Below are 24,992 nucleotides of genomic sequence, written 5' to 3'. Positions count from 1 at the left end.
GAGGTGGAAATAAATGCAATCCACTCCAAAACACCTGAAAAAGTGCTTATTTTGTACACTTGTTATGAACAAAAGAGAGGAGTTGATTCATCTTAAAACTAAATTGTTAACGTTTTATTGGATTGCATTAGACTGCAATGTTCCTGTAGTTACAATTCATCACATTTTTCTAGAACAAAAACAGTGTTCAGTAAGGTAATTTTACTTCTGTGATTGGTTTAGATCAATGAACTTTTTCATATTGATGTTTGCACATGTGTACTGTATGTATGTGGAAAAACTAGCCAAAAATAAAGGATATTTTGCATTTTAACAAATATAGGCAAGTCAAATACAGCTGGACTGAAGAGAGAGAAACTGACCTTTGACCCGTGATGTTTTGTTCATAAATAAAATGCACTTGAGTGTGAAAAGATACTTCTTCCTTTCTGAAAGTTATTTGTTGGTGTTTAGGACTCTAGGACTAGACTTTGCAATATTACAAGGCCTTCTGCCACTTTCTGAAAAAAAATACTCTGTTTTTATATAAGTTATACACGTACTGCAGAGCTCCGCTTCCTGTGAAATATTATTATGTACATAAATAAAGTCAGTGTCAACAACAGGCAGCTCCATCATATCATCAACACTGACAGCAAGGCCAAATAATGTATAAGTCCTGCCTCACACTTCCCAGAAGTCTGCTACACAAAACACAGAATATTAGATTGCTGCAGTGTATACAGGTGTAATTTCACTCTCAAGCACCTGTGTGAATACAAGACTTACTTATCATCTGCAAAAGCAACATAATATGCTTTCTCACAGATTGTGCCACCAGCCTAATACATAAAAACAACACAATGAGTGTAAATAACTTCTGTAACACCCACAATAAACACAAACATGGGAAATGTAGGTGCACTTGTTAAGCCAAGCCTGCAGCACATCTCACCTAGTGCATTTTTTTAAAAGTGAGAAGTCAGTCAGGCCGTAAAAAAAAAACAACTTGTATTTTTCTTGGCTGGCCTACTCTGTTTGGACAATTTGTATTTATAGACAGTTCAGAGTGGGATTAGTTTGTTCAGAAAAGGACAAAATAATGACAAAGGCTCCGAGCCTGATTCAGACCCAGGACACATAGCACACGTCTGAGCCACCACTGAGTTATAAGCATCACTGAATAAAGATGAAGTAAAAGGGCACAATTAAAAAGAGTTTTCACTTATGAGTTAGTGCTAGGAAATAGATGATTTATATTTGGCTGAGGATTTAATTCACTCTTCACTAGTTGATGGGTTGAAAGGGGAGCATTTATTGACTCACTTAACTGTTTCTTTTTTAATGAATTTTTTGTTAGTGTTTGTTTTTTGAATTACATTTGTTAAATCATTATTTAATTAAGCAACTTTCAACAAAAAAGTTTTGCAATAACGTCAGTGGACAAAACCGACAGAAGTTTTTTCAAATCAATTCCTGTTTTCCGCCGTATAAGCCAACATCTTGTTTCAGTCTGAGAGTCCTTCTCGGATCCTCTTTTTGCAAACTCAAGGCTTTCATGTGTTTTAAGGAGAGTCTATCTGACCACTCGTAAAGCCAATACAAGTGAAGTGTTGCAGCGATGGCTGGTGACCTACCTCAACGAGGCTCTTCTTCTCCAGCCAGCTCTACAAAGAGTCCTACTTGTTCAAAACTTCTTTAATTTCAGAATTATGTGTGCTTGTGGGAACCTTCAATGCAGCAAAGCTGTATTTGTAGCCTTCCTCAGGTCTGTGTCTCAACACCATCCTGTCTCTGAGCTCTGCAGGCAGATATGCATTGTCAGCTGTGGGACATTGTGTCCAATCAGTTGAATTTACAGGTGCACTCCAATCAAGGTGAAGACTTGCTGAAAGATGATCAAGAGAAATGGGAGACGCCTGGGCTAACTTTCAAGAGTAATACCTGAAAAATAAATTAACCTATTTCTTTTAAATCTGCAACAAAATAATGAAAATCCTGTCTTTGCTTTGTCATTATGGGGCATTTATGTATATTAATTCCTTTAAACAATTTATGGATTAGCATGCAACAAAATTAAATGTGAAAACTTTCTGAATACACTGTAAGATATTTATGTTACTGTACATACAACAGCAGTGGTGGTTGTATTGTTTTCCAGTGTTAATTTTGTACTTATGTAAGGCCTTGAGTTTGTCTACAATAAATAGTCTGGATGATATTTTAGTTTTGCTGCTTATTTTGTCCTGTTCCCTCCCACTTGCTTGGCACGCTTGATATAAATATTGTAAATGGAAGTCTGTTTCTAAATAAAGTGTTTTTCATTTGCAACTACTCTTTTGTCTTGTCATTTCTATTTCAGCAAGTTGCTCATTATGTTGTCCAAGTTTATGATGCCCGAAAATATATATACAGTTATTTATTTAGCACCAGATGTCTGAGGACTTTTTGTTTTTGTTTTTTCGCCAAAGTTTATTTTCCACTACTTCCAACTATTATCAACATGATTCTTGATGGACATATGATCAGTCTAATATGGTGGATGGTCAGCATGAAAAATGCATTGTGTTGATCTAATCCCAGATTTGGCATAGTCCATAAGCTTGCACATTTGAAGCAAAGAGCATTTCACACTTTATCTCTAAACAGGATTACACAATGTCATGCTATAATCCAGCAGCATGGCTCCCTTTATTTCCTCAGCCAACACAAGAACTCCCAAGTCATCCATCTGGCATGCTTAATGCACAGCTTTTAACCTTTGTTAAGGTGCTGTATTCAATTAAATGGACAGCTGTCCACTTCACACACATCCTAATACATCAAAGTTCCACAACACCATCCTTACTGCATTTGTGCTTTAAGCCCCTGCTTGTAAAGTTATACAGGATTGAGACAGTAGTGACGCAAATACTTTTCAATTAACAACCATCCTTTTCCGGTTGTCTATGCTGTGAATACACAGCACAGTCTTTAATGAATGTGAACAGCGAGGACTCCCCGGTGACTTGCTGCTGCAGTGGAGTGATAATGAAAAGGGCGGATACTTGTCCAAGCTACAGGTTCACCCATTAATATCATTCACTCAGTGGGAGAATCGCTTGCCAACAAACAAAGCAGGCTTACTGTATGTCCGGCCGCCGTAGAGAGAATTAAGAAACAGAACTAAACATGTTGACTCTTTGAACCTGGAGATGAGAGGCGAGCCTATGCCTGCATGGGACTCTGGGAACAACACGGTTTGGGAGGACTACACTGACATCGCCTTTGTTGTAGCAAACAGCTTGATCCTGTTGATCACTTCTGCTGTGGGGATTGCAGCAAATCTTTTTGTCCTGCTCGCCGTTTATCACCAAAAGTCACTGCAAACTGTGAATAATGCACTGGTGGTGAATCTTGCAGTCATAGACATCCTGAGGTGTGTAATTGACTGCCCCATTCTCCTCACCATCATCATGACTGTGTATCAAAGAGGACACGGGGACCGGGTGATCTGTGATACACAAGTAGCCTCTTTCTCTTTCAGCTGCTGCATCCAACTGTTGACCCTGGCCTGCATAAGTGCAGAGAGGTACCAGGCCATCGCCCGACCCTTCAATACAACTCAAAGGCGGAGACGGATTATGGTCCTGATTCCTCTCACATGGACCTTGGCTATTCTGGTGGCTGTTTTTTGTCTGATGTTTGTGAAGGACTCACCGGTGCATGAAAGATGCAAAGGATTATCAAGAGAAGCATCATCTTCCTATGACACCTTTGGACTTTACATGCTGTTCCCACTGTGGGCAGCTTGCTTTAGTGTTATCATTGGATTCTATGCACGCATATTTAACCTTGTGAGATCACACAATCGCAAAATATTTGACAACGGAACTTTTCCTTTATCTAAAAAGGACAAAGCAGAAGATAAGCAGAAAAAAAAAGAAACCCCTGCAGTGGAAAATGGAAAATCAGAGCAAAACCAGACCCCAAGCAAAAGTGTGGCTCAGGTGGAAGTATTGGCACAAGCCGAATCAAATTTATCCAAAAAAGACACTGAGGCTGCTCAACTGGCCTCAACAAAAGCTCCACAATGCACCTCAATCGGTTCAGAGAATAAAAAAGAACTAAAAATTAAATTGGAGATAACAGACTTGGAAACAGAACAAGTTTGCTCTCCTTCAATGCAGGTTGCAGTGCAGATTGAGGAGAAACCTGTTAAAACAGAGCAGCCCAATCCCTGTGGCACAAAAGCTGAAGCAAAACCATCAAGTGGAGACGCTGCTGCTAGTGTTAAGAGCTCAACAGCAAAGCCACAGAAGGTGTCAAGCAATTTTGACACAGAAAAGCAGTCCAAAGAGAGAGTGAAAATTGACAGGGTGCCCTTAGAAATGAAAGAAAGCAGCCCCCATGTTCTCACGTCTGCACAGACAGAAAATCCTGAATCCACTTCTGTTTCACTGATTGAACCAAAACAAACTAAGAGCAGCAATGGAGGAGAAACAGTGACTGTTGCTGCAGTCGATCAAGTGTCTTCATTACCTCCTGTCTCAAGCAATGTCCCTGACACAGAAGCAGCGAAACCAAATGTGGAGGTGGAAGGTGCTGTTTGCATGATGCCTTCCAGAGCAGGAAAAGAGAGAGCGAATAAAAGGAAGGAGAGTAAAATGGCGAAGCGTGCTGGCTACATAATTATAACCTTCATCTTATTCTGGCTCCCACTGATCACAACTATCCTGATGAACTTTGTTGTTCACGGAAACAAAAGAACACAGGTAAGTGCTAGTGAGGTAGGGATGCATCTTTAACTTGCATGCTTTATGTCAAAATGTGGAAAGTTTTTGTGAGTAGTAGGTGAATGACTCAGCGTTATACTGCAGTGTGAAGTGGAACTCAACTGAACTCTTTCAGGCCCCAAAATGTCATGATGCCAGAAATGATAAAATTGTGAGTAAGACATGGGGCATGGGGAGATTTAAACAGAGTGTATATATAAATATGTGATATAGTTTTATTCTGCTTACTTCATATACTCTCATCGTCTCCTTGTCAAAGTTTCATTTCATTTGGTAAAAAATAAGTTTAATGACGTCTTAAGATTAAGAGATAAAAATTACACACCAAAGTACGGTTTACATTTTGTCATTTGCAAGTGTTAATTTTAAAAAAGAAATGTAAATTTGTATATGTGCTGCTTACAACCTCAAACTAATTATATTTCATATGCATCAAGCTCAAAGTGCTCTTGGTTACATTAGACATTAATGAGTTATGCAACTTGTTTTTGTATTCTTTCTTTCCTTTTATTAAAGTATGCTATTGAATATTAATGTGATTTGATTTAATATGAAAGGTATCTTCATAATCAAGTTTTGGCTTTTAACCTATCCTCCACAATGTGTAAACTTTTTTCTGTTTATGTGCAAATAAACCACCTAATTATTCATTGATTTTCTATGATTTTTTTCAGATGACAATCCTTCAGGAGGTGGAGATTCTGTCAGTCTCCGTCGCCTGTATTACATCCCTGAGCGACCCGATAATATATGCTGCAGTGAACCCTCAGTTTCGGACAGAGTTTTATCGGCTTAAAAGGAAGTTTGTGTCCATATTCAATAAGAAATGATAATGTTTCCACTTCTATCTACTTTTGAGTGGCACTAGACCAAATGACCATATTCAATTTCCACAATGTAACTGAATATTACAATGGTTAACATTTGTCTAGTCATTGTTCAAATATTAACTGAATTAAAACCGCAGACGTCAAAGTGTGAATTTTATTTGGGTATAGGAGGTGCATAATTTTACATGCCGCTGTGTGATGTGAGACTTTATTCAGGCGAGCTCTGCAGAGCCGAGAAGCCGCATGCTGCCAGAGACAGTCTGGACTGACTCGATCAGCTCAGCAGGGGGACGCTGCTGAGTCCTCTGTCAAACAATCACTGAGGCCTGCATGTCTGTCTCCAGAGACCCTGCAGGCATGACCCACCACTGAGCCAGTCAGGTCCTCACATGTCCTGCAGCAACAGCTAATTATCATCCCTCCCTCTTATTAGTGGTGCTCTCCGAGTAATCAGGCAAAACATAATGAAATCCACCTGATTGTGCTCTGGTAAAAAAAAAAAAAAGAAAAAAAAAAGACATGGGTCATTAAAGGGATGTTTCAGTAGAGCTACAGTATTTATTCTATCCACTGCACCAAATGCACAATGTGTGTTTATTTTGTCCCTTTTTCCTTACCCTTTATATATGTACTCCATGACAAGATTTGCATTTCATTAAAAGCAAAGCGTTGCAGAATTTACATCATAACATACCAGCCTCATTGTGTTTTCCTTCCATCAATCTCATTTTTACTGACAAACCTCCAACAAGAAGACATACTTTTAATAAAACAGAATTCTGCAATGAAAGCATGCAAATTCTTAATTCAACCAGGTAACAGACAGAAATAGTATGCCAACAACTGTCAACTAAATCTAGAAATAAGAGGAGCCAACTTCAAATGCAGTTGATAAAGTTCTGAGATATTTACAATATGAAAAATGTACAAAATGGCCCTTTAACACAGTGAAATTTACCAATTCTTGCTTCTTATAATGAATTTTATAATTTAAGAGCAACTCAATGGAATTGATGTTCAACACTCTTTCATATGGTTTTCCAGGTCAATACTATGAGTCCACATTAGGGTTAGTATTAGTTCACTGATACTTCTACCTTGTGACCTAACTAACATGTACCCTGTATAGTTCTCAATATCAATCGTTATTGAATGACAGTGGCTTTCACATAGATCCATATCAGAATGTCAAATATGTAAGTTAACACAGATTTTGTCATTTTCACTTGCACATTTCACAAACATGTCAGGATGCGTAGTATATTCATCAAGCGATGACATCAACCAGTTAATGAGTCAGTTAATGAATATTCACAACAGTTATCCATTCCAGTGGATGTATGTTTTCTGAATTTACAACAGTGAGGGGACTATTAGCAACCAGTTAATTGAGGGGTTTCAAAACAATCTATTTAACTGGGTGGTGAGTGAAGTGAACGTTTCTAATGTGTAATTAGATGATTTAATATTCACAATGATGGCCCTCAGGTAATGAATATGTGTGCTTTGTCATCAGAGGCCATCAACAATGACCTTGTAACGTCTGCCTTTCCTCCTTTGAATCAGAAGACAACAAATACAACTACAATACATATTCAAAAATAAAGTTTTTTCTCAGTATTTTTAGGCAACAACGATAACCACGCAATCCCAACACTTCCTTGCTCTGCTGTGCTTAATGGAGCAAGATCTGCTGGTTTCGCTTTTATTTCCACGGCAGTCGTCCACATCATTCTAATACCATGCAGAGTTTGACATCAGATGAGATCACTACTTCAAAAAACCCAGACTTCTGCTAATTTTATAATCCCTCTAGATTATGGCAGGTTGATGCTCGGTGGTCCCTCTCCTCAGCATCTGGTGCTTCTTGAGACCAGTTAGCTGATCAGATAAGCATGACATCTACAAGGCAGATACTCGGACAATGTTGCTCTGAGAGTATGCGGTGGTGGTGGTGGTGGAGGAGCCGTGTCCGTCCGATGAGGTCACCACCGGTGCAGATAGGCTGACCATGGAAGGAGTGATGTAAGATCCGTCACATTTCAAGGGCACAGTCTCATCGAGTTTGGCATTCAGGCTGGAGCGGCTGTAAAAGAAACACAGGATGAAAGAAGGTAAGAGGCTTGACCTTGAGAATGTTTTACAGAAAGCCTCTATTACACAGAGTCCTTTTTTCTTATACTGTACAGTATAAAAGCCAGGCTTTTTTGTACAGAGTGAGTTTAAAGAAGCTTTGGCTTATGTTGCTCATTAAGTTATATCTCTTAGTTTTCATTACGGCCCTCTGCAGCTTTTGAGAGTCTATAGAGAATATATTGTATAGACGGACAGTAGCTGTTAAAACACCCACCTGTCACTCAAAGCGCCCTTATCCTTCATTAAGCATAACTTTAAGCCTTAGAATAACTTAAACAGGTGAGATGAATAAAAATGTAGGGAAAATAGGGGATTTTATGGTCATGTTTTCAACTGCAGAAATAGCGGTCTGACATATTGTGTGAAAGGGGAAAAATATTGGGTAAAGATCTAGAAATTGATCCAACATGTTTGATTTTGGCCTCCTGAGAAGAATTAACCACTGTAGCTGGCAAACGATTATATAATATCAGGAAAAATATATAATTACAATGGATTAGTGATAAGGCCCCTAAAAGTTTTACTATTTTACTAATATTTTGCATAACATAGTAGACCAAGTCTTGCAGCCCTAATTGGACTATCTTGGACATGACTCTTCCTCTATTTTTGTATAAGGACTCTCCTGAATCTGGATTTTTGTGATCTGAAATATGGATCACAGGACTGTCTTCTCTGAGCTGTATTGTTCGTTTGTTGTAAATACTGTTCACATGTCTTTTGTTGTTATTGTTGTCAAAGCTAAATAAATAGACTTATTTAAAAAATGTATGGGAAATTAGCTACCAGGCTGTAAACATGTCAACATAGGGGTCTATGGGGGTTGATTCACTTTCAGAGCCAGCCTCATGTGGCCATTCAAGGAACTGCAGTTTTTGTCATTTCTGCCTTCTGCGTTGGCTTCATTGTTCAGCCCTGGAGGTTGCTGGTTGTATATATAAAAAACAAATCTTTTCATATGTTTTTTTTAATGTATTTTTTTGTGTATTGTTAGTTGCAGGGGGAAAAAAAAAATCTCATCCATGTATGAAATCTTTTACACCGAGATAATGGGTGTCACGTTATCCAATTTATGGAATAGTTTTTGTCTCATATTGAGATTTCCATCTCTGTCTGATGTCTGCTGTGCTCCAGTATAATAGAGGTTAGCTGAATTTCACTTGTGCTGTTTACAACATTGAAAAATTACTTGCACCAGCCATTCCAGATAGAGTGTCCTAGTTCCAGCAGATAATCCACAAGCTGTTAAACAGTTTTCACAGAGAGAAGGGACTATTTATTTGGGAGAAAGTAGTTCCACAGAAAACTGTGATGTCTGTGGATTACCTTCAGTAACATAGACACCTTGTTGGAAGGACAGGTTGCTGTTTTTCTATTTTTCTTTGAACATCACAGTTATTTTCACTATTGGGTTGAAAGCAGAAATCTCAGAGACAGATGTCTTCAAATAACTTAATGACAAAGCATTTTATCATAAAGCTTAAAAACTAAATATGGAGAAACCTGATCATCACTGGACAGAGAGAATATGTTCTTTTTTCCTTATATGCTATAAAGTGCAAGGGTGAAACTCACTGCTGAAGCTGTAATGTGTTTTTGTTCCCACTCTTCTTCTTTTCTCCTCTCTCATTGACCTCGGGGTGACGCTATTTCAATCAAGTTGATGTTTTGGCAATAATGTTGAAAACAGCTTGGCCTAGAGTCAAATTTATTTCATCATTTTAATCTCTTGAGCCATCTGCATCATACTCCAATGGTTTTCTGCTCTAAAAAGGTCAAGTTTTGCAAGTTTTTCTCTCAAAACCCTTTTTCTTTTACAGTTCTTCAGGAACGGTTGGGGTAATAGTCCCAAAACTCAGTCAGGATTATGTACTTAATGGACTTACTTATCTTAAATTGTTAAAAAAAATTAAACAATATGTCAGTCCACCATGTTGTTTCTCTATCAAAATCGCTTCAAATGTCAAAGTGTTATAACAGGTCATAAGCTACGTCAAATGTTTCTGAAAGTAGATTTATACACCTCAACAGAGAATCAGAATATAGTCAAGGCTAAGATGAATTACTTTGAAGAAAATCAAGTATATTTTTTCTTGCCAATTAAATAAGAAACAAAAATCCAAATGCTCCAATTGGACCCCAACCATTGGCATTTGTGGCTGTATTTGTTCATCTATCTTTATAAATAAATTATTCATTGAATTTCTCACCGTGGAATCAATTGAGTCTATATATATATATTTATCTCTATTCTCATATAGCATAGGATTCATGCATATGTGTGTATTTGATGTGAGTGAGTCTAGAGATACAGACAAAGATCTAAAGACTGGGAGACTACCTGTTGGCCACTGGCCTCTCTCTGATCTGTATGGTGCTGAGCTCCTGGTTGTTTGTGCTGGGCAGGCTGAAGCTGCTCTTCTTCCTGTGGCGCCGGGAGCAGCACGAGCTGAGGCCGTGCGGAGACGAGGACAGAGAGGACCCCCGGGACCCCGACTTGTTCATCACAGAGATCTCCATGCAGTTGGCCTGAAACGTCTGCTCGTCCACAAACTCATGATTCTGCAGAGGAAGATGGTGGAAAATTTGGATTCAATGTTGCTCATGAATCACTCTATTACATCAATGATTGGCTCTGCTAGATAATGAGTAAAGATGTTTCACAGTGAAGACTAAACAGACTGAACAGAATCCACAGCAAAATTGTTTAATAATTGGAAAATGAATCATCAAGGGAATAGAAATATATTGGCCCAGATGTCCATATTAAGTGCCATCTGTGAAAACATTCACAACTGTTATCCCTGTGACAAATGAGCATGACTTGAAGGTCAGACACCAAGTGTGTATCAGGCTCAGCCAGCAGGTGGCAGAGTGACACTGTGCAGCGTCGAATGCCATGACTTGAATCATGTCTTCTTTCTTATACCTTCCATCTGTCACTCCTGCCATATATAATGCACACCATGAGAAGCCTAATGTAAACATGTGCGCTGCCATATGAATGGCATGAAGCCTTTATGGAGCTTTTCCCAGACGACCAGCGAGTCTTTCTCTGGGTGGAGGAGGAGGATCTTCCATGAGGAGGGACACTGATTTACTGCCTCTCCATGTCTCTGTACAGTATTTAGAGCTGCACGTGTAAAACTCATGTCACAGCCGAGCACTAAAGACGCTCTTACATCTCTAAATTATGGATACTGTAAAATGAAGTATGCTGGTTTGTTTGGAGGAAATGATGTTACTGGCTGGCTGAGTCATGTTATCTTTAGCATGTTGCTGGAGAGGGGACTCAACATTTCCCAGCCCCATTTACATCTATTTTTAACTTATGCTGCATGTAAAATAGATTGTACAGTTTTTGCATGGATGAAAAAGCTCACTTTGTTTCTATTTGCAACACACTGTAACGGGCTGTCACTACTGATGATACAGCACAGATACAAGTGATGCAATTCTACAGGAAACAAACTGTTCCTTACCATTTTAAACTGTCTAAACCCTGTTACCAAGACAGTAAGAATGACAGACGCCACAGTGATGGTGTTTGATGGTGGACATAAAAAGAAGAGATTTTACCGTGGTTTTCTCCAGGCAGTGCAGCAGGTGATTATGTTGGCTCTCAAAAGGAGGGCTGGGGGCCTTCGCCACCAGGGCTTGTCCTGCCTCCTTGGAGGCCTTCAAACAAAAGTAAAAAAACAACAGTGTAGATAAGCAGGTTCAGATACTGCACCGAAACAAGAGTCTCAGGCAACAGCTAGCTCGGTGATGTAGTGGAGAGTACGCAAAGCATTGACGGTTAAGATGCTGATCTGTAGCACGGCAGCCAATCTACTGAGAACCTAGCGAGATGGGGATGTTTTCGAGATGCAAAGAGACAGTGGCTGACTACAAGATGTTTCACTGATAGAATTGGTTTAGCCATTCTTTCGCTGATTTGGTGGAAAGGACCAGAAAAGTCAAATTAGAGCTTACTTCAGTGCAACAGCAGTGGCACACCTAGACACAGATCGAACAGACTGCACCAAACACATCACAGATTCTGAACCACAACAACACCACACAATTTGATGAAGCTCTGCACGGCTCTGGGATGGAAGGTATGTCGTGTTAGTTTGCACTACAACCCGGATGCTCTAGAAATAACACACAGAACACACACAGCAGATCAGAAACAGAGTTTAGAGGAGATGCAGGACGAGCAGACAGCCTCCACAGACGACCTACTGTCCAGTAAGCCTTTGGTTCCCTCCTTCCCCTCCAAACCCTGTTGGACAGACATGCAGAGCTTGGTCATGAGTCAGTGTGACTGTAATGGCTGTGCTCCACCAGAAGGCAAGTGTGCCTGCCTGGCCCTCCTGCTGTTTGGAAGAGAGAGAGTGTTGAGGAAGCATGTCAATGCTGCAGCTGAGAGGTGTGATGTAAGAGAGAGGACGATCACACTGAAGCACTGGAATGACAGCAGCCCCTGTGTTAGAGCATGAGAAGCCCACCCCCCTCCCCTATGTGTGGTGGCATGGCCCCCGAGCAGAGCGGCATGCAAGCGCGAGCGAGGCCCCGGTCAGTCAGCCCCCAAGCCGCCGCTTGGTCCCGTTACCTCCAGTGAGTCGATCAGGAGCCCATTTTGTTTGTAGCGCATATAGGCATTAGTGCCTCGAATCTTCGCCGCACGGATTCTAGCAAGCCGAGTTTTCTGTTTGAACAAACAGACCTCTGTTTTAGCCTCTGACGGTTTGTCTGTCACACTAATTGACTCTGTCTCCCTCTGGCAGCCACAGTATTTAGTAGGGAGAGGCCATGCTTAACTCTACGATTAGGAAATTCTGCCTTAGCAAACACTTTTAGGAAGAAATGCACATATTGCCACTAAAAAGCTGCTGACACAATATTCTGAAGATCATTTGTTCAGTCATTGTCATTCCCTTTCTTATTTCTTTCTCCCACTGAAATATACTCAAGGAAGTTGAGCCCACCCAATACACAGAAACACAATAAAGATTAATATTCTAGAAGATAGTGTTTGCCCTGTCATTCTGTTACGTGCGGATAAGACAGGGACAGAGGAAAGAGGCAGATAGAGGCAAAATAAAGAGAGATAGAGAGGAAGAGGAAGAAAGAGAGGCGGAGGCAGGGGGAGAGTCAGTACCCTCTGGGCTCGTCGTTTCTCCGCCCGCTGGCTTTGGTGGTAGATACGGCTGAAGTTTGACACTATGACAGGGACAGGCAAGGCGATGACCAGCACCCCACTCAGAGAGCATATGGACCCAAACACCTTCCCCACGATTGTTTTTGGCACCATGTCACCATACCTGAAACATAGAAAACAGACAACAGTGAGCACGCTGGGCAGAAAAACAAAAAGAAACAATATCCCTTTAAGAGAATAGCGCCCTGGAGGCTTGTTTCATCATGGTAAGTTGTTGTGTGTTTCATGTTATTTTTAATAGTCTTGAAATAGTTACAGTGACCTTGGATTATTTCACAACTTCAAATAAGAAGTCACACATTTGAAGTGGGTGAGGAATAAATAGGACTTTTCTGAAGTCTCATTCTTCCTGGCCTACTTTCTACATGCCATCATGATGCTCCTCTTTTAAAACCCTGTTTCATATATAATTACACACCTGCTGGCACCGGCTAATGCTTTCACATCATGACCAAATGCGCTACATATCCCCTGTGACCTCGGTTAGCCAAACAGCTTGTGAAAGATACATAGAGTAGTATCACATCAAGTAAAAGCAAAAGGGGACGGGAACAGTGTGGTGGCGAACCCTGGAGAAATGTTTTTTACGTGTGGGCCTCAGTAACAGCCTCTCGTGTGTTTTGTTCTTCTTCCCACATCAAAACGGACCTTGAATACTGAATGCAGATACGCAGTGAAACCACATTAAGCAATTCATGTTCTAGATAAAGCGAATTAAAAAAAAAAGGCAGCTCTTTGGAAACTGTACACGACATTGATCTGATTTAAACACAAGCATGCAATATTTCAACATTACACAAATGTTGAACAGGCCACATTCAGCATGAGCAGATTAATGGTTGTACATATGTCAGATGGGGCCGAATCATCCCCATTAAAGAGATTAATGTGCCTGTCTTCTATCACGCAGTCAGACCTGTCTGTGCTCAAGGTAAAGCTAAAATCAAACTGTCTTCATGATCTCACTTTCTTTACATTTACAAGTCCAGCAGCACTTACGAGAGCTCACTTCGCTGATTTGACTTGTTTCGTTAACTTCAAAGATTCTTAGTGACTATTTAGTTTGCTCACTTCTTTTCTATTTGTATTGCCGTTAAAATGCACTTCAGTAATGAATGAATCTCTGTTCTTGCTGCCACAACGATCAGCACTGACTGGTACGTTTGGTTCGGTACAAAACAGAGGTGTGAACTCGAATCACATGACTTTGACTTGAGTCACAAACTTGATGACTTTTGACTCAAGTCAACTTGTACTTTAACACTAGTGACTCATGACTTCACCTGGACTGCATACCTTCCCCCAAGTCGTGCTATATGCTGTGAGAGTGCAATGCCAGCACTACCTTTTAAAGATTAGAACATAATGAAAGTTTAGTTGCACTTGTTTTAACAAGTAAATACAAATTTTGAAAAGCACAATTCACAATTTTAGTAAATTAATATATAATTTCTCTGTTATCCCCACGACCAGATTCGGATTAGCGGTTAAAGATAACGAATGAATAAATTACTCTTTTGTTAATACAGTACTACATTTAGAGAGCATTACAACTCGTTTGGGACTCAAAACCCAAAGATTAGGACTTGGGGCCTATACTTGCGACTTGCAAAACAGTATGAATAGATGTGTTTTTAAGTGTCTTGTAGGAGTACAAAAACCTAATTTACAGGTGGTCCAGACCTGTTGTGTGCAGTTTTCCACTCATGGATTGCATATTTCATTACTTTGACGTGATCTTGAGTTTGAAAACCTAGCCCATATAAAAGATGAAATTCATCATAGGTAAGAGAAAGTTAAGTTAAGGATATGAAAATGTTCTTGCATTAGGCTGAGTGACTGAAAACTAGGCGAGACTTTACAGACACTGTTGGGTTAATGGCTCAGCAGCCAAATTTATGAGACAAAGTTATTGCTTCATGATTGTTTCTATGGCCTTTTGGTCTTTTAATAAGCTTTTGATGAGGAAGCAACATACATACATTCAGCAACCAGTGCAGAGAGCTCCACTGCTAAAAATACAGATTCATTCAGTGATGATTCAGTAAAGTTGGGTCAGTTTTAACATTCTGTTTTTAAGATGTCTGTACATCAAGTGAACACTTCTCCCACTTACCAGCTAGAACTAACAAACTAAACACTTAGCCGCATTTAGTCATTCCATTGCCACACTGGGAAGTGATTATCATTCAACATCATGAAATAATTAGGTAACAAACCCTGATTTCTCCAAGGCACCACTGAGCAAATTATAGCCACAAATCATTTGAACATAACCTGCATGCTCATGAATAGCCCTCTGCAGACACTTTAGGCCACAGGCACCACCGGGATTTTAGGAGAGTGCAAATGAATGATTCAAAGCATGTATGTTTTCCTTGTCTTCTAAACATCGCTGTACGTGCTGCCGAGGACCAGCAATGCAGGATTGCAGGTGGGTGAGATGAATGATCGGGACCTTAATGCGCAAATGACCTGAGAAGACCATTACCCACTGAGAGTAAGATGAATGCAGGTAGGAAAGGACATCAGCATTGCTCAGTGGCTGTGACAGCCGCGCGTCTCTCAAGTGAGGCAGGGTAATGTGAATGTATCGCTACACGGGAGGTTGACTATTTCATAAATGAAGTTGTCTAATGCCCACGGCCGTCTGCTTGAGTCATTAGCCTCAGGTTTCCATCACGTTGGGCCCAACAGCCTGGGCTTTTACAGAGCTTGGGTGGAAAGATGTAAAAGTGGACATTTTAATATCACGCTTGATGAGACTTCATGTACAACAGTTTGCTTTCAAGTTGAGTAATCTCACACAGATGTCATTAGTTTTACAGTTCATTACAGGTCAAGTCATTTTCCTATGTAATCACCGACAAAGCCTGACAGCAGGTGTCAATTATAGATTCCGGATGTACTGTTAAAAGCCTATTAAGAGATCCGCATAAAAAATGCAGGAAAGCTTTCTCTCACACAAATGTGACTGCTCACGTGTGTTTTATTTCAATAGCAGGATGCTGCTGCTGCTGGATGAGAAAATAAGACTGAACAATCATCTGTGGAATACAATATATTGCAGTCCTTTCTTCTAAAAGCAAAGCAGAGCAGTGAGCAGGTGAAAAAAGAAAGGAGCAAGCGCACTCTGGAGAGAAACACTAACAGTGATGGATTGTTCATAAGGGGGAAGCTGAGATACACAAAGCTCTGCCTCCTGGATGACGGCAGAGCTAGGAATTAGCAGCAACGAGAGATTAAAGTAATGTTCCTGCTTTGTTCTTGTTGTCTCTGACTACCAGGTACCCACGTTTGCTACCCCAAGCTGACATGGGTGAGACACGAAGATGGATGGCCAGATCCTTATCCACCCTGCAGAGGAGGAAGAGGAGTGTCGGAATGACTGAGTATCAATTCCCCAGTTCCACCCACCTGAAACCATACTGCGCTCGCACTCGCACCGGTCTTAAAAACAGCGCATTCAGTAGAATTGTCCTACAGTGAGATGACAGCATTGCAGATGAAGCCCGGCGCGGCGGCGAGAGAGTAAAACTGGGGGTTCGCTTCAGACAGTGTGGGAAAAATGTCAGACTAAAAGGAATATTTGAATTCCAGAAGCGGGGGATGAATGTTCCCACCCGGCTCGGATAATAGACCAATCAAACATTCATGAGTCCCTGTATCAACCTGCGTGGCAAGAGTTTGTGCGGTTGACCTTAAAGGTGGTGCGGTATTCCATCAGGGGGTGCTCAGAGACAGATTTCTGTACATGACCTCATCGCCTCACAGCGAGCACCGACACCTAAAAACATGGACACGCCTGGACGGACAGGAACACACACACATGCAAGCAGTCACGAGAACATGCACTTGTTTGTTCGTGTGTGTGCATGTGTGTGTGTGTGTGTGTGTGTGTGTGTGTGTGTGTGTGTGTGTGTGTCTGAAAAGGCCTTTAATTTGACATCTAGTTAAACCAATCCCCCTTCCTAAAAAAGCAATCTTGTTCCTTGATTGTCTTCCAGAACCCTGTGTCTGAAATCTGACTGCCATCTGGTTAGTGGGAAGTGGGAAGAAAAAAAAACGAAAAAAAAAAACAAGATATCTGGATGACTTTACAGACACGTCATTTGTTTATTTCTCCTCTCAGAGACATGGGAGGTCTTTTTTTTTTTCTTAAATTAAACAAAATGAAATAAAATCGTTTCAGGTAAAATCAGCCGAAGTTGTTAAAATCTGACCTGCTGCTGTGCAATAATGAACCAACCTATCAAAGGGTTTGGAGATTGGCAGGAAAAAGGCAACACTTACATTAAAAAAAACCTTTTAAGTTAGCACAGGCTTAAGTTTCTGATGTAATCACAGAGGTCTGAAGTAAGTCCTGCTGTCCCGCAGACTCGCATGCCAGTTGAGATCACCGCCAGCAGCTTAGCAGTGCTGACAATTAGGATCCAAGACGGATTGTGGCAGATCTTTCAGCTGAGAGGGCTTTGTCACCAGCGTTAAAATCCAATCATCCACTGGCACCTCTGTCATGGTACTTCTAGCTTCCACTTCCTGGCTTTTACCGTGAAACTAACTTGCCTCCTGCTGAAGTGATGGCAGTAAAGTGCAATAATAAAAGCAAAAGGAATGAATGGCCTCACGGCATTTGATTCCACTGATGTGAGCGACGAAGGTCAAAGTGTTCAGATGAAGAAAACCCCTCTGATAAAGAAAGTGGAGCTGCTGAACTGTGTGCTGCTGTTCTATTAAATCTGTCATGGTTAAGACATTGAATCTCATCAAACTGCACTTTGATCTAGTCCACTTTGATATTTCAGGGAGAAGCAAAGCAATGAAACTAATTTGATTAATACATTAAGCATTTTTGATTCATCAGCTGATTAGAATCAGGACGAATTAAGCACACTGCCCTATCTCGTGCATCATCTATAGCCCTTGTTTCATGCCAATAATTACTGAGGGGGCCTGCAATCTGATAATCTGAATCTCAAATTAATTCCAATCTCACCTTCCTGCATGAGATTGTTTTGAATTCACATCCAACACTGCGTTTGTTTCTTATTATCTGCAGGCAGGGGAAAACGCCCTGAGGCACATACATTGGACTCACTGGCATCTGTTGTGCATGTTGAGTCACAGTGAACTTACTATGAAATGCTCTTTGAGATGCTAAAACAAGACATTAATTTAAAAAAGCACTTTATTGGGGGAAAAAAGTCAAGGTCATCCACTTTTAGTCCGACGTTGCATTAGCATTTTTTATCATTTCAGAAAGATGAGATTCCAAACATGTTCTCTCTGCATCGAGTGTCATCAGCATGTCTTTGATAATTCGGTGAAGGCATGAATTTCTGTTTGACCTTCACCAACCATCCCATCACACACTGAGCTTCCTATCAGTGCTTCCTGAGGTAATTCACTCGCTCAGTTTCACAGTTCAATGGTTTCTACAGCACAGACAAGCCCTCCAAACCTGTGAGACCAAAACCTGTCAATTATCCTGAAACTCCGATACTGCCACTGACTGTACCAATCAAAAGTTGATAACGACAGAGGGGCATTAAAATGGTGCAGGGACATTGGGAGAGTGGCAAGGTCGGGAAGTATCGGATATCCTTAAAGTGGTGACATGTCCTGCGGGCGTGACATGAAATGTAAAGCCACAGCAGCGGATCAAGGAGTGTCAGAGCGAACACAGCATTAAAATGTTATCGGAGGACCTGACATAGAAGTGATGAAGCCTTACACTGACCAACCGAGAAAAGCTCCATTTCTTTGCTCCAAGTCATGACAAGGAGCAAATGGAGCAATGCTCCATGACAATACGGTTCTCTGTTCCTTCTCCACAAGGCTGAAAGAGCACAATATTCATCCTTGCTGACAGTTAAATAATAGATGTACCAAAAAAATGTAATTTTCCTCCTGAACTCCATCATGCGCATACAACTATGAATTCAGAATCTCAAGAAAATGGATTGCGCTGCCCGGATGTCGCAGAGGCATACTAACATGAGTGACAAGAAGATATAAATTTTTCTGGGGTGTTTTTGTGAAGATTTATGAAGTGCCGCAGGAGAGGTCTTGAGGGTGGTTATGTCATATTAAGAGCTCTCATAAAAAATTTAGTGTGTAAAAACAAGAAAGGGAAGGCTATATGATCGTTCTTTTCTGTGCCAATAGGCATCATGAATCTGACCACAGTGGAAGAACTGCAGCAAACACAGACTGCTGCATTTACAGATAAACAAGGGTAAGTGAAGCTAGCTGAATAAAAGAAAACTCTCTCTTGTGTACCATAAATCTATATTATTGATGAAGCAAATGTAAATCTGTTTTGTGTTTCGGTCAGCATGTTAAAATATTAAGCGCATTGTGTATTTATCTATCTCCGCCATGAACAGACTGTAAAATGGAATTGTTGCAATGCCAGAGAGACTGGCAGCATCACTGGTGGCTATCACCCTGCAGGAATTTTCCAATGCAGTGGCACAGCTACAGTGTGTACGGCTGCTGCAATGCAATCCTTGGGGGAGGTACACCACAAGGTTTCAAGAATCAGAAGCACAATAAATGAACATGATCTCCAACATGATCCCTAAACGCCACGTATCATTCCTGATGTTCTGCACTGCATCTCTGGCTGCAGCCCGGGAGCACAACATCCAAAACGTTGCCTCTCTCGGGTTTGGACACCAAAGACTGATGGGATTAAGAGTGTGTGGGCTGATAGGGCTCTGCTCTGATGCTATCCCTCAGATATACATCATTATAGAGGGGGGAATCCCACAGGCGCTGGGATTAGCCTGCTAGATTTTCACTGCAGGTGATAAGGGATAGAGGAGAGGCTGGCTGGCAGGACTACACAACATAATGGGGAGATGGGAAGGCAGAGATAGGAGGGAGCCAGAGGACCGCACTGCCTGGTGTAATACGTGCAGTAGGAAAAACAGAGCACTCAAGTATGAGTAACTGCGAACAATAGCTACAGGGAAGGACAACTTTGAGATAGGTGAACATCGCCCGGCTCTGTGGGCATAAATGCACAGACTATGCTGCTCTGACTGGATGTTGAAATGCAGTAAAATGAAGCACGGCTGAGATGTGAGAGATTGTTTTTTATGCTTCCCGCAATCCAGCTGAGATCAAGTCTCAGATTTGTGGAAGGCGAGCTGAAGGTTAGCATGTGAAGTTCAAGGAGACAGCTATGGCACGCATGGCTACATGCCAGTCGGTGTTAATGCATTGTAAATGAAGACTTTGTGATGCAGCAGTGTCAATGTGGCTTTGATCTTCCAGCTGAGGGTTCACAGTGGAGTCTCAGGAACTACACAGAACCAATAAAGGCTGGTGAAATTCCTCTCTTTTTAACCATGCAGACACAGATAAACCATATAGAATAATCCCCCACGTATAGCTCTGGCAAAGGCACCTCATCTCTGCCGCTCACATATCAAACATGTATTCCCTCAGCCCTCCAAATCCCAGCTTAACCCTCACCCTGCGAAACCAGGCGGCTAGTTATCACCGCGGCTTTGACATTAGCATGCACGCCCTCTCTCATTTGGGAGATCTTCTTAAGAGTCAGGGATGATAAAAAGCTTTCCTCTCTACCGCTCTTCCATTCCTGACTTTGACTCACCCTTCCTCTGCCTGGACCTGCCTGCCTCTAACTATGAGATGGAGATGAAACGCTTCATTCTCTTTCTTTTTCTCCTCCTTTTCTATTATCATGCAGTGCTAGCACAGCCCTGCTTGACATTTTTCTTTTCTTCTACTCTTCTCCAGTCTCCCAGTCTACACCTGCTGACACTTGAGAAACAACTGCTGTCCTATGCAAAAAAGCAGCCCTATTCCACTGCCATTATGTGCCAAGTCACCTCTACTACGGCTTCTCACCGTCATGATTACAACCAATTCCTTGTGGCAATTCCTTTTAATTACAAGATGAATGGCTGTTCTGTATTAATAGAAGTTTTACGAGGGTTAAGTATCCACATGGACCCATAAAATAGCATGCTATCTTGCAAACAGCAAATGTGAGAGCAGTAATTTGTGTGTCAGGAGGAGGTCTGGATGATGCAAGTCTTCAATCAGGCAGGACATGATGAAACGAGGTAAACTGACTCAAACATTGCTCACCATCTCATTTGTCACTCCATGTTTAGATATCTACCCACCCTCCTTACATTACTTGAGAAAGCCAGAGGCTAAAAATATATTCCCCCATCGTCAGTATAATACTTTGATAATGCAATTACATTGCTTCGTGGCTGAATGGGGAGGGCAAAGGCACATGAAAGAGGGGCTGGAAGCACGGAGGGGCGCCAGAGCTATGGATTATGAGAGAACGTGATAATAAAATGAAATCATCAGACACTCAAGCGATTATGCTAATGAACTCATTCCGTATTCATCATAGGTTAATCGGCATGCGGTCGAGAGAGGGGTGGCATTTTCTTCAACACAGAAAGCTTTGATCGAGCATGCGGCGAGTTACATCACCTCTGCTGCGTGAAGGCCTGAGGAGGGGGTTAAAGGGGGCCGCCACCTTAATTAACAATTCCAATATGTTATGTCCATGGCCGAGGTGAGGGCAATCAATATCTGTGAACATGACCTAGTCCCTCTCAAAGCCAGAAACTTGTGATGTCATCAATTTAAAGTCTGGAGCGGCTGCATAAACAATTGCTGACTGTGAAATCCCATACTGTGCACTACAGACTCAATATGTGAATATGTCAACAGGCTTTAAGTAAATAAATATTAGTATGATTTCAGATGAACTGAACTGTATTCATCACATAATTTTGAGAGAGCCTCTTTGCTGGTTGGAGACATGCAACAATGGTGATCTGTGCCAACCTCAACTCTACTGTCTCTGACAGCCAGCAGTGAACTTTTTGAGTTCTTGGCTTTTCCTTGACCTCTGTAGGAGGACTGCAGCTATTAGAAAATACAAACTTATAGTCTATCTTGTTAGAGAGCTAACTTGTTGCTGTCCTTTAAAAAAAACATTGTACATAGTATCAAACAATGTGTTCTCATAAATAGGTTTGTAGGATTTCTCACAGCAAATTTTTTCCTGCCCAAATCAAAAGATATTTTACAAACTCTGGCATGTAATGATGTCTGTCTAAACGTTTGAAAAACAAACACTTGGTTAAGGTAAGGCACCAAAGCCACTTGGTTGACATGAGGAAAAGGTTAAAGGTTAGTTAAAAAAAATCAATTCCCAACTTAACTTCCAACAGCTCTACACTTCTACACAAACACTGGGCAGACAAAATTCTGTGGGATAACTACAAATTTGCCATCCGTTACTGTCTGTAATGAACTGGTCTTCACCACTGAATTGCATTGTGGGATATTTATGTTAAGGTGTTTGCAAACTATAATATTTCTCCAGGAATAGTATGCTATTCATGTTCCATTTGGTTCATACTGAGGATTTGGACATACTTTAATAGCTCACACACTGTTTGAGCATGCTAAATAGCATGTTTTAACATAAAATTTCAGATGCAGCCAATGAACGGGAGACAGGTTTTATGGACCCACGGGGTGTTTGCTCTCTTAGCTTTTTTCTATGTAGAGTTCTCAGTTCTGAAACAGATAATGTACCCATAAACTGAAAACATTCCTCTGAGAGTGCTCAGAGTCATTATTATCTTTCCCAAATCATTGTCTATGGAGCAGTTCCACACTTTATACTTGATAACATCACAAATTTGAGTTTTAGCACTCCAGTGTTTTGAATTGGGAGAGAGTTTGTCAGGTTTACTTATATTTTAGGACTGTCTTTGACCATACTTCCCTTTTAAAGGTGAGTCATTTTACAGATGACCAATTAAGAAAAACCTACAATGGTCTTCATTTCAACATAAAAATGTGAAAGGCTGCCTCTTGAGCAAGTGTTGGGTTTGTTTGTTCCTTAGAAACATGGCAGCGTCTGTGGGGTTCAGTCTCTGCTAACGAAAAAACACAACAACTCTTAGTGTCAGGTGGTTAAACTCTAATGAAAACATACATTTTAAATATTCTATTTCTGCCCATAGATCCCCCTGAAACGTACACATTGGTCCTTTAAGTAGCAATTTTAGAAGTGTTGTATTAGTAGAGGGACCGAGACCAGAAACTGCAACAAAACGTTAACAGATCTCATGTTGTGGATCCAATTTCTGTGTGGCAGTCTTGTGAATGGAGCATTATGTGCTTCAAATGGTGTTGGGCAGACAGAGACGTCAGGAGGAGTGGCAAGAAGGAAGGAGAGGAGGTTGTGATGCTTGTGAACACCAGGTAGTGTAACCACAGGTAGAAATCATTAAAGAGAGCAGCTGTAACCTGGATATCGAACTGTTAGCTACGAGTCTCCATCCATATTATCTCCCTGCACTGTGTTATATTGTTTACATCCCTCCATCTGCTCAATGTAGTGAGTGAAGCAGTCCACTCGTCATTGCAAAAATACAGACTCAAGTGAGATTTCCCCTGAGATTGCATTCTACAGAGAGAAAACAATGTGCAAATATTGTCTTGGTCAAGGATGTAATATGGTAAATGGAGTGCACTTATATAGCACTTTTATCCAAAGCGCTTTACACTACAGACTGCGCTCATTTACCCATTCACACTCACATCTTGCTCAAGGATACTTCGACATGTAGGCTGCCATGGTCGGGAATCGAACCACAATCATTCCGATCAGTAGGCGACTGCTCTACCAACTGAGCCACAGCCGCCCCTAATACATAATTTAATTTGTCTTTGATTTTGTGGAATAATTTATTATTTTTGTAAGTTGCAGCAATGTGTAGACTGATCGTCTATATTTAGTTAATTTATGTGAAGTTAATTTATAAAGTTAATCTACCTGAGGGTTCTTCAGTGCTCTTGAAGTGTTTCTGTAGTTGATTTAATAAAAACCTAGATTTTTTTCCCTTGTTGTTTCTTATTAATTGCCACAAAAAAGGTCTGAACTGAACCATGTATTTGGAGAATCATTATACCCCCTAAGCTTTATTAATATCAGTGTTAATAGTATTAGTTGTGTTGTTGTTTTATTAAATTCTGCGATGTGTAAAACAGACCCAGTTGTCCTCCTACTGGCTCTTATTGTACACAGAGATCTATGCAAATGATCAGCTGGTATTGACCAGAAGAGATTTCAAAGTGACCTCTGTGACCTTTGTTGTGTGCTCAGGTGATGGAGAAGAGGGAAAACGTGAAAGGTCTTGCGGATTAGTGCCTCTGTGCTGGAAAGGAGAACTGGTCCAGGAGCCTCATTACACTGACAGCAGATTAGTGCTCTGCGGTGCCAGAGCAGACGGTGCAAGATTAACTTTGATGTGCGATTCCACACAGAGCAGCCGCTGGATATCAGTTCCCTCCACCAAATGGCCCCTTAACTCTGAGTTTGCAGCGTGTGCATTCATGAGCTACAGTATCTAAAAATCTGCTTTTTTAACGGCAGGGAACAGAGTCACCAGATTCTGGGCCCAGTGGATTTTTTTTCTCTTGGACAAATTGCAACTACTGTAAAGAAACATTAAGATCATGTTTCATTTAAATATGCCAGTTTTATTCATTCAGAGCTAGAGTATTTTAAGTATTTATTAATTTATCAGGTCTTTTTTTTTAATTAAAAGGGGCACTCTGCCAACTTTCCACATGATGATTAGTACTCAGTTTGTAAAAACAGATGTGTAATGTCTGAGAAAATAACCCTAATGGTGTTGGTCATCAGGGTTATCTATGCTCTTCATATTTCAAACTTAAGGCCTGGGTTATAAACTAGAGGCGTGGAGTTCAAGAAGTGGGCATTTTTCCAGGCAGGGAGGGTTTATTGAAAGATGCTTTCTAATTGCATTTTGGGAGTTGAAAATCCTGTTTACTCATGCTATGGAAAGATCAGGATATCTGGCCTCTGCCGTTCCAGTTTTGACAATTCCTTTTTTAATTTGTCTCTCACAAGCCCAAACTTTATGGGAATGTAGCAATAAATCACTGGTTACCCTTAAAAATGTTAACTGTTTAAACTGTTAAATCTAAATGTCAAAAAATAATTGAAAATGCCCATCA

The 24,992-nt window shown here is 40.8% G+C and overlaps 2 protein-coding genes across 4 annotated transcripts in view; one reads left to right on the top strand and one right to left on the bottom strand.

The window, feature by feature from the left end:
- The first annotated feature begins 3,173 nt into the window (after window positions 1–3,173).
- On the top strand, window positions 3,174–5,886 carry LOC131973316 (octopamine receptor 2-like). Of its 2 annotated transcripts, none has more exons than XM_059335282.1 (2): window positions 3,174–4,733; window positions 5,429–5,886. In XM_059335282.1, exons 1-2 carry the CDS (start codon window positions 3,174–3,176, stop codon window positions 5,582–5,584), a joined length of 1,716 nt encoding a protein of 571 aa, XP_059191265.1. In that variant the 3' UTR covers window positions 5,585–5,886. The 2 variants fall into 2 exon arrangements, with proteins under 2 accessions (XP_059191265.1, XP_059191266.1); XM_059335283.1 differs by having other exon boundaries at window positions 4,839–5,572.
- A 411-nt stretch (window positions 5,887–6,297) lies between these two features.
- kcnd2 (potassium voltage-gated channel, Shal-related subfamily, member 2) overlaps window positions 6,298–24,992 on the bottom strand; it is a 38,000-nt gene continuing 19,305 nt past the window's right edge. The window contains exons 3-7 of one of the 2 annotated variants that reach the window (XM_059335280.1): window positions 12,867–13,029; window positions 12,318–12,413; window positions 11,300–11,398; window positions 10,062–10,282; window positions 6,298–7,670 (exon numbers count right to left, since the gene is read on the bottom strand). In XM_059335280.1, coding sequence (XP_059191263.1) covers window positions 7,487–7,670; window positions 10,062–10,282; window positions 11,300–11,398; window positions 12,318–12,413; window positions 12,867–13,029 — 763 coding nt within the window. In that variant the 3' untranslated portion in view covers window positions 6,298–7,486. The remainder of the gene's footprint in view (window positions 7,671–10,061; window positions 10,283–11,299; window positions 11,399–12,317; window positions 12,414–12,866; window positions 13,030–24,992) is intronic. The other variant, XM_059335281.1, reaches the window with a different exon arrangement.

Source organism: Centropristis striata, chromosome 6 (genome assembly GCF_030273125.1).
Source record: "Centropristis striata isolate RG_2023a ecotype Rhode Island chromosome 6, C.striata_1.0, whole genome shotgun sequence".
NCBI lineage: Eukaryota > Metazoa > Chordata > Actinopteri > Perciformes > Serranidae > Centropristis > Centropristis striata.
The sequence above is the reverse complement of the archived record's forward strand: the minus strand, read 5'-3'. Positions and strand labels throughout refer to the sequence as shown.

Excerpts from the sequence above, each read along its gene's own strand:
- LOC131973316 (XM_059335282.1), top strand. The coding sequence starts at position 3,174 with ATGAGAGGCGAGCCTATGCCTGCATGGGACTCTGGGAACAACACGGTT. Across the intron at positions 4,734-5,428 it reads ACGGAAACAAAAGAACACAG|ATGACAATCCTTCAGGAGGT; the intron begins GTAAGTGCTAGT and ends GATTTTTTTCAG.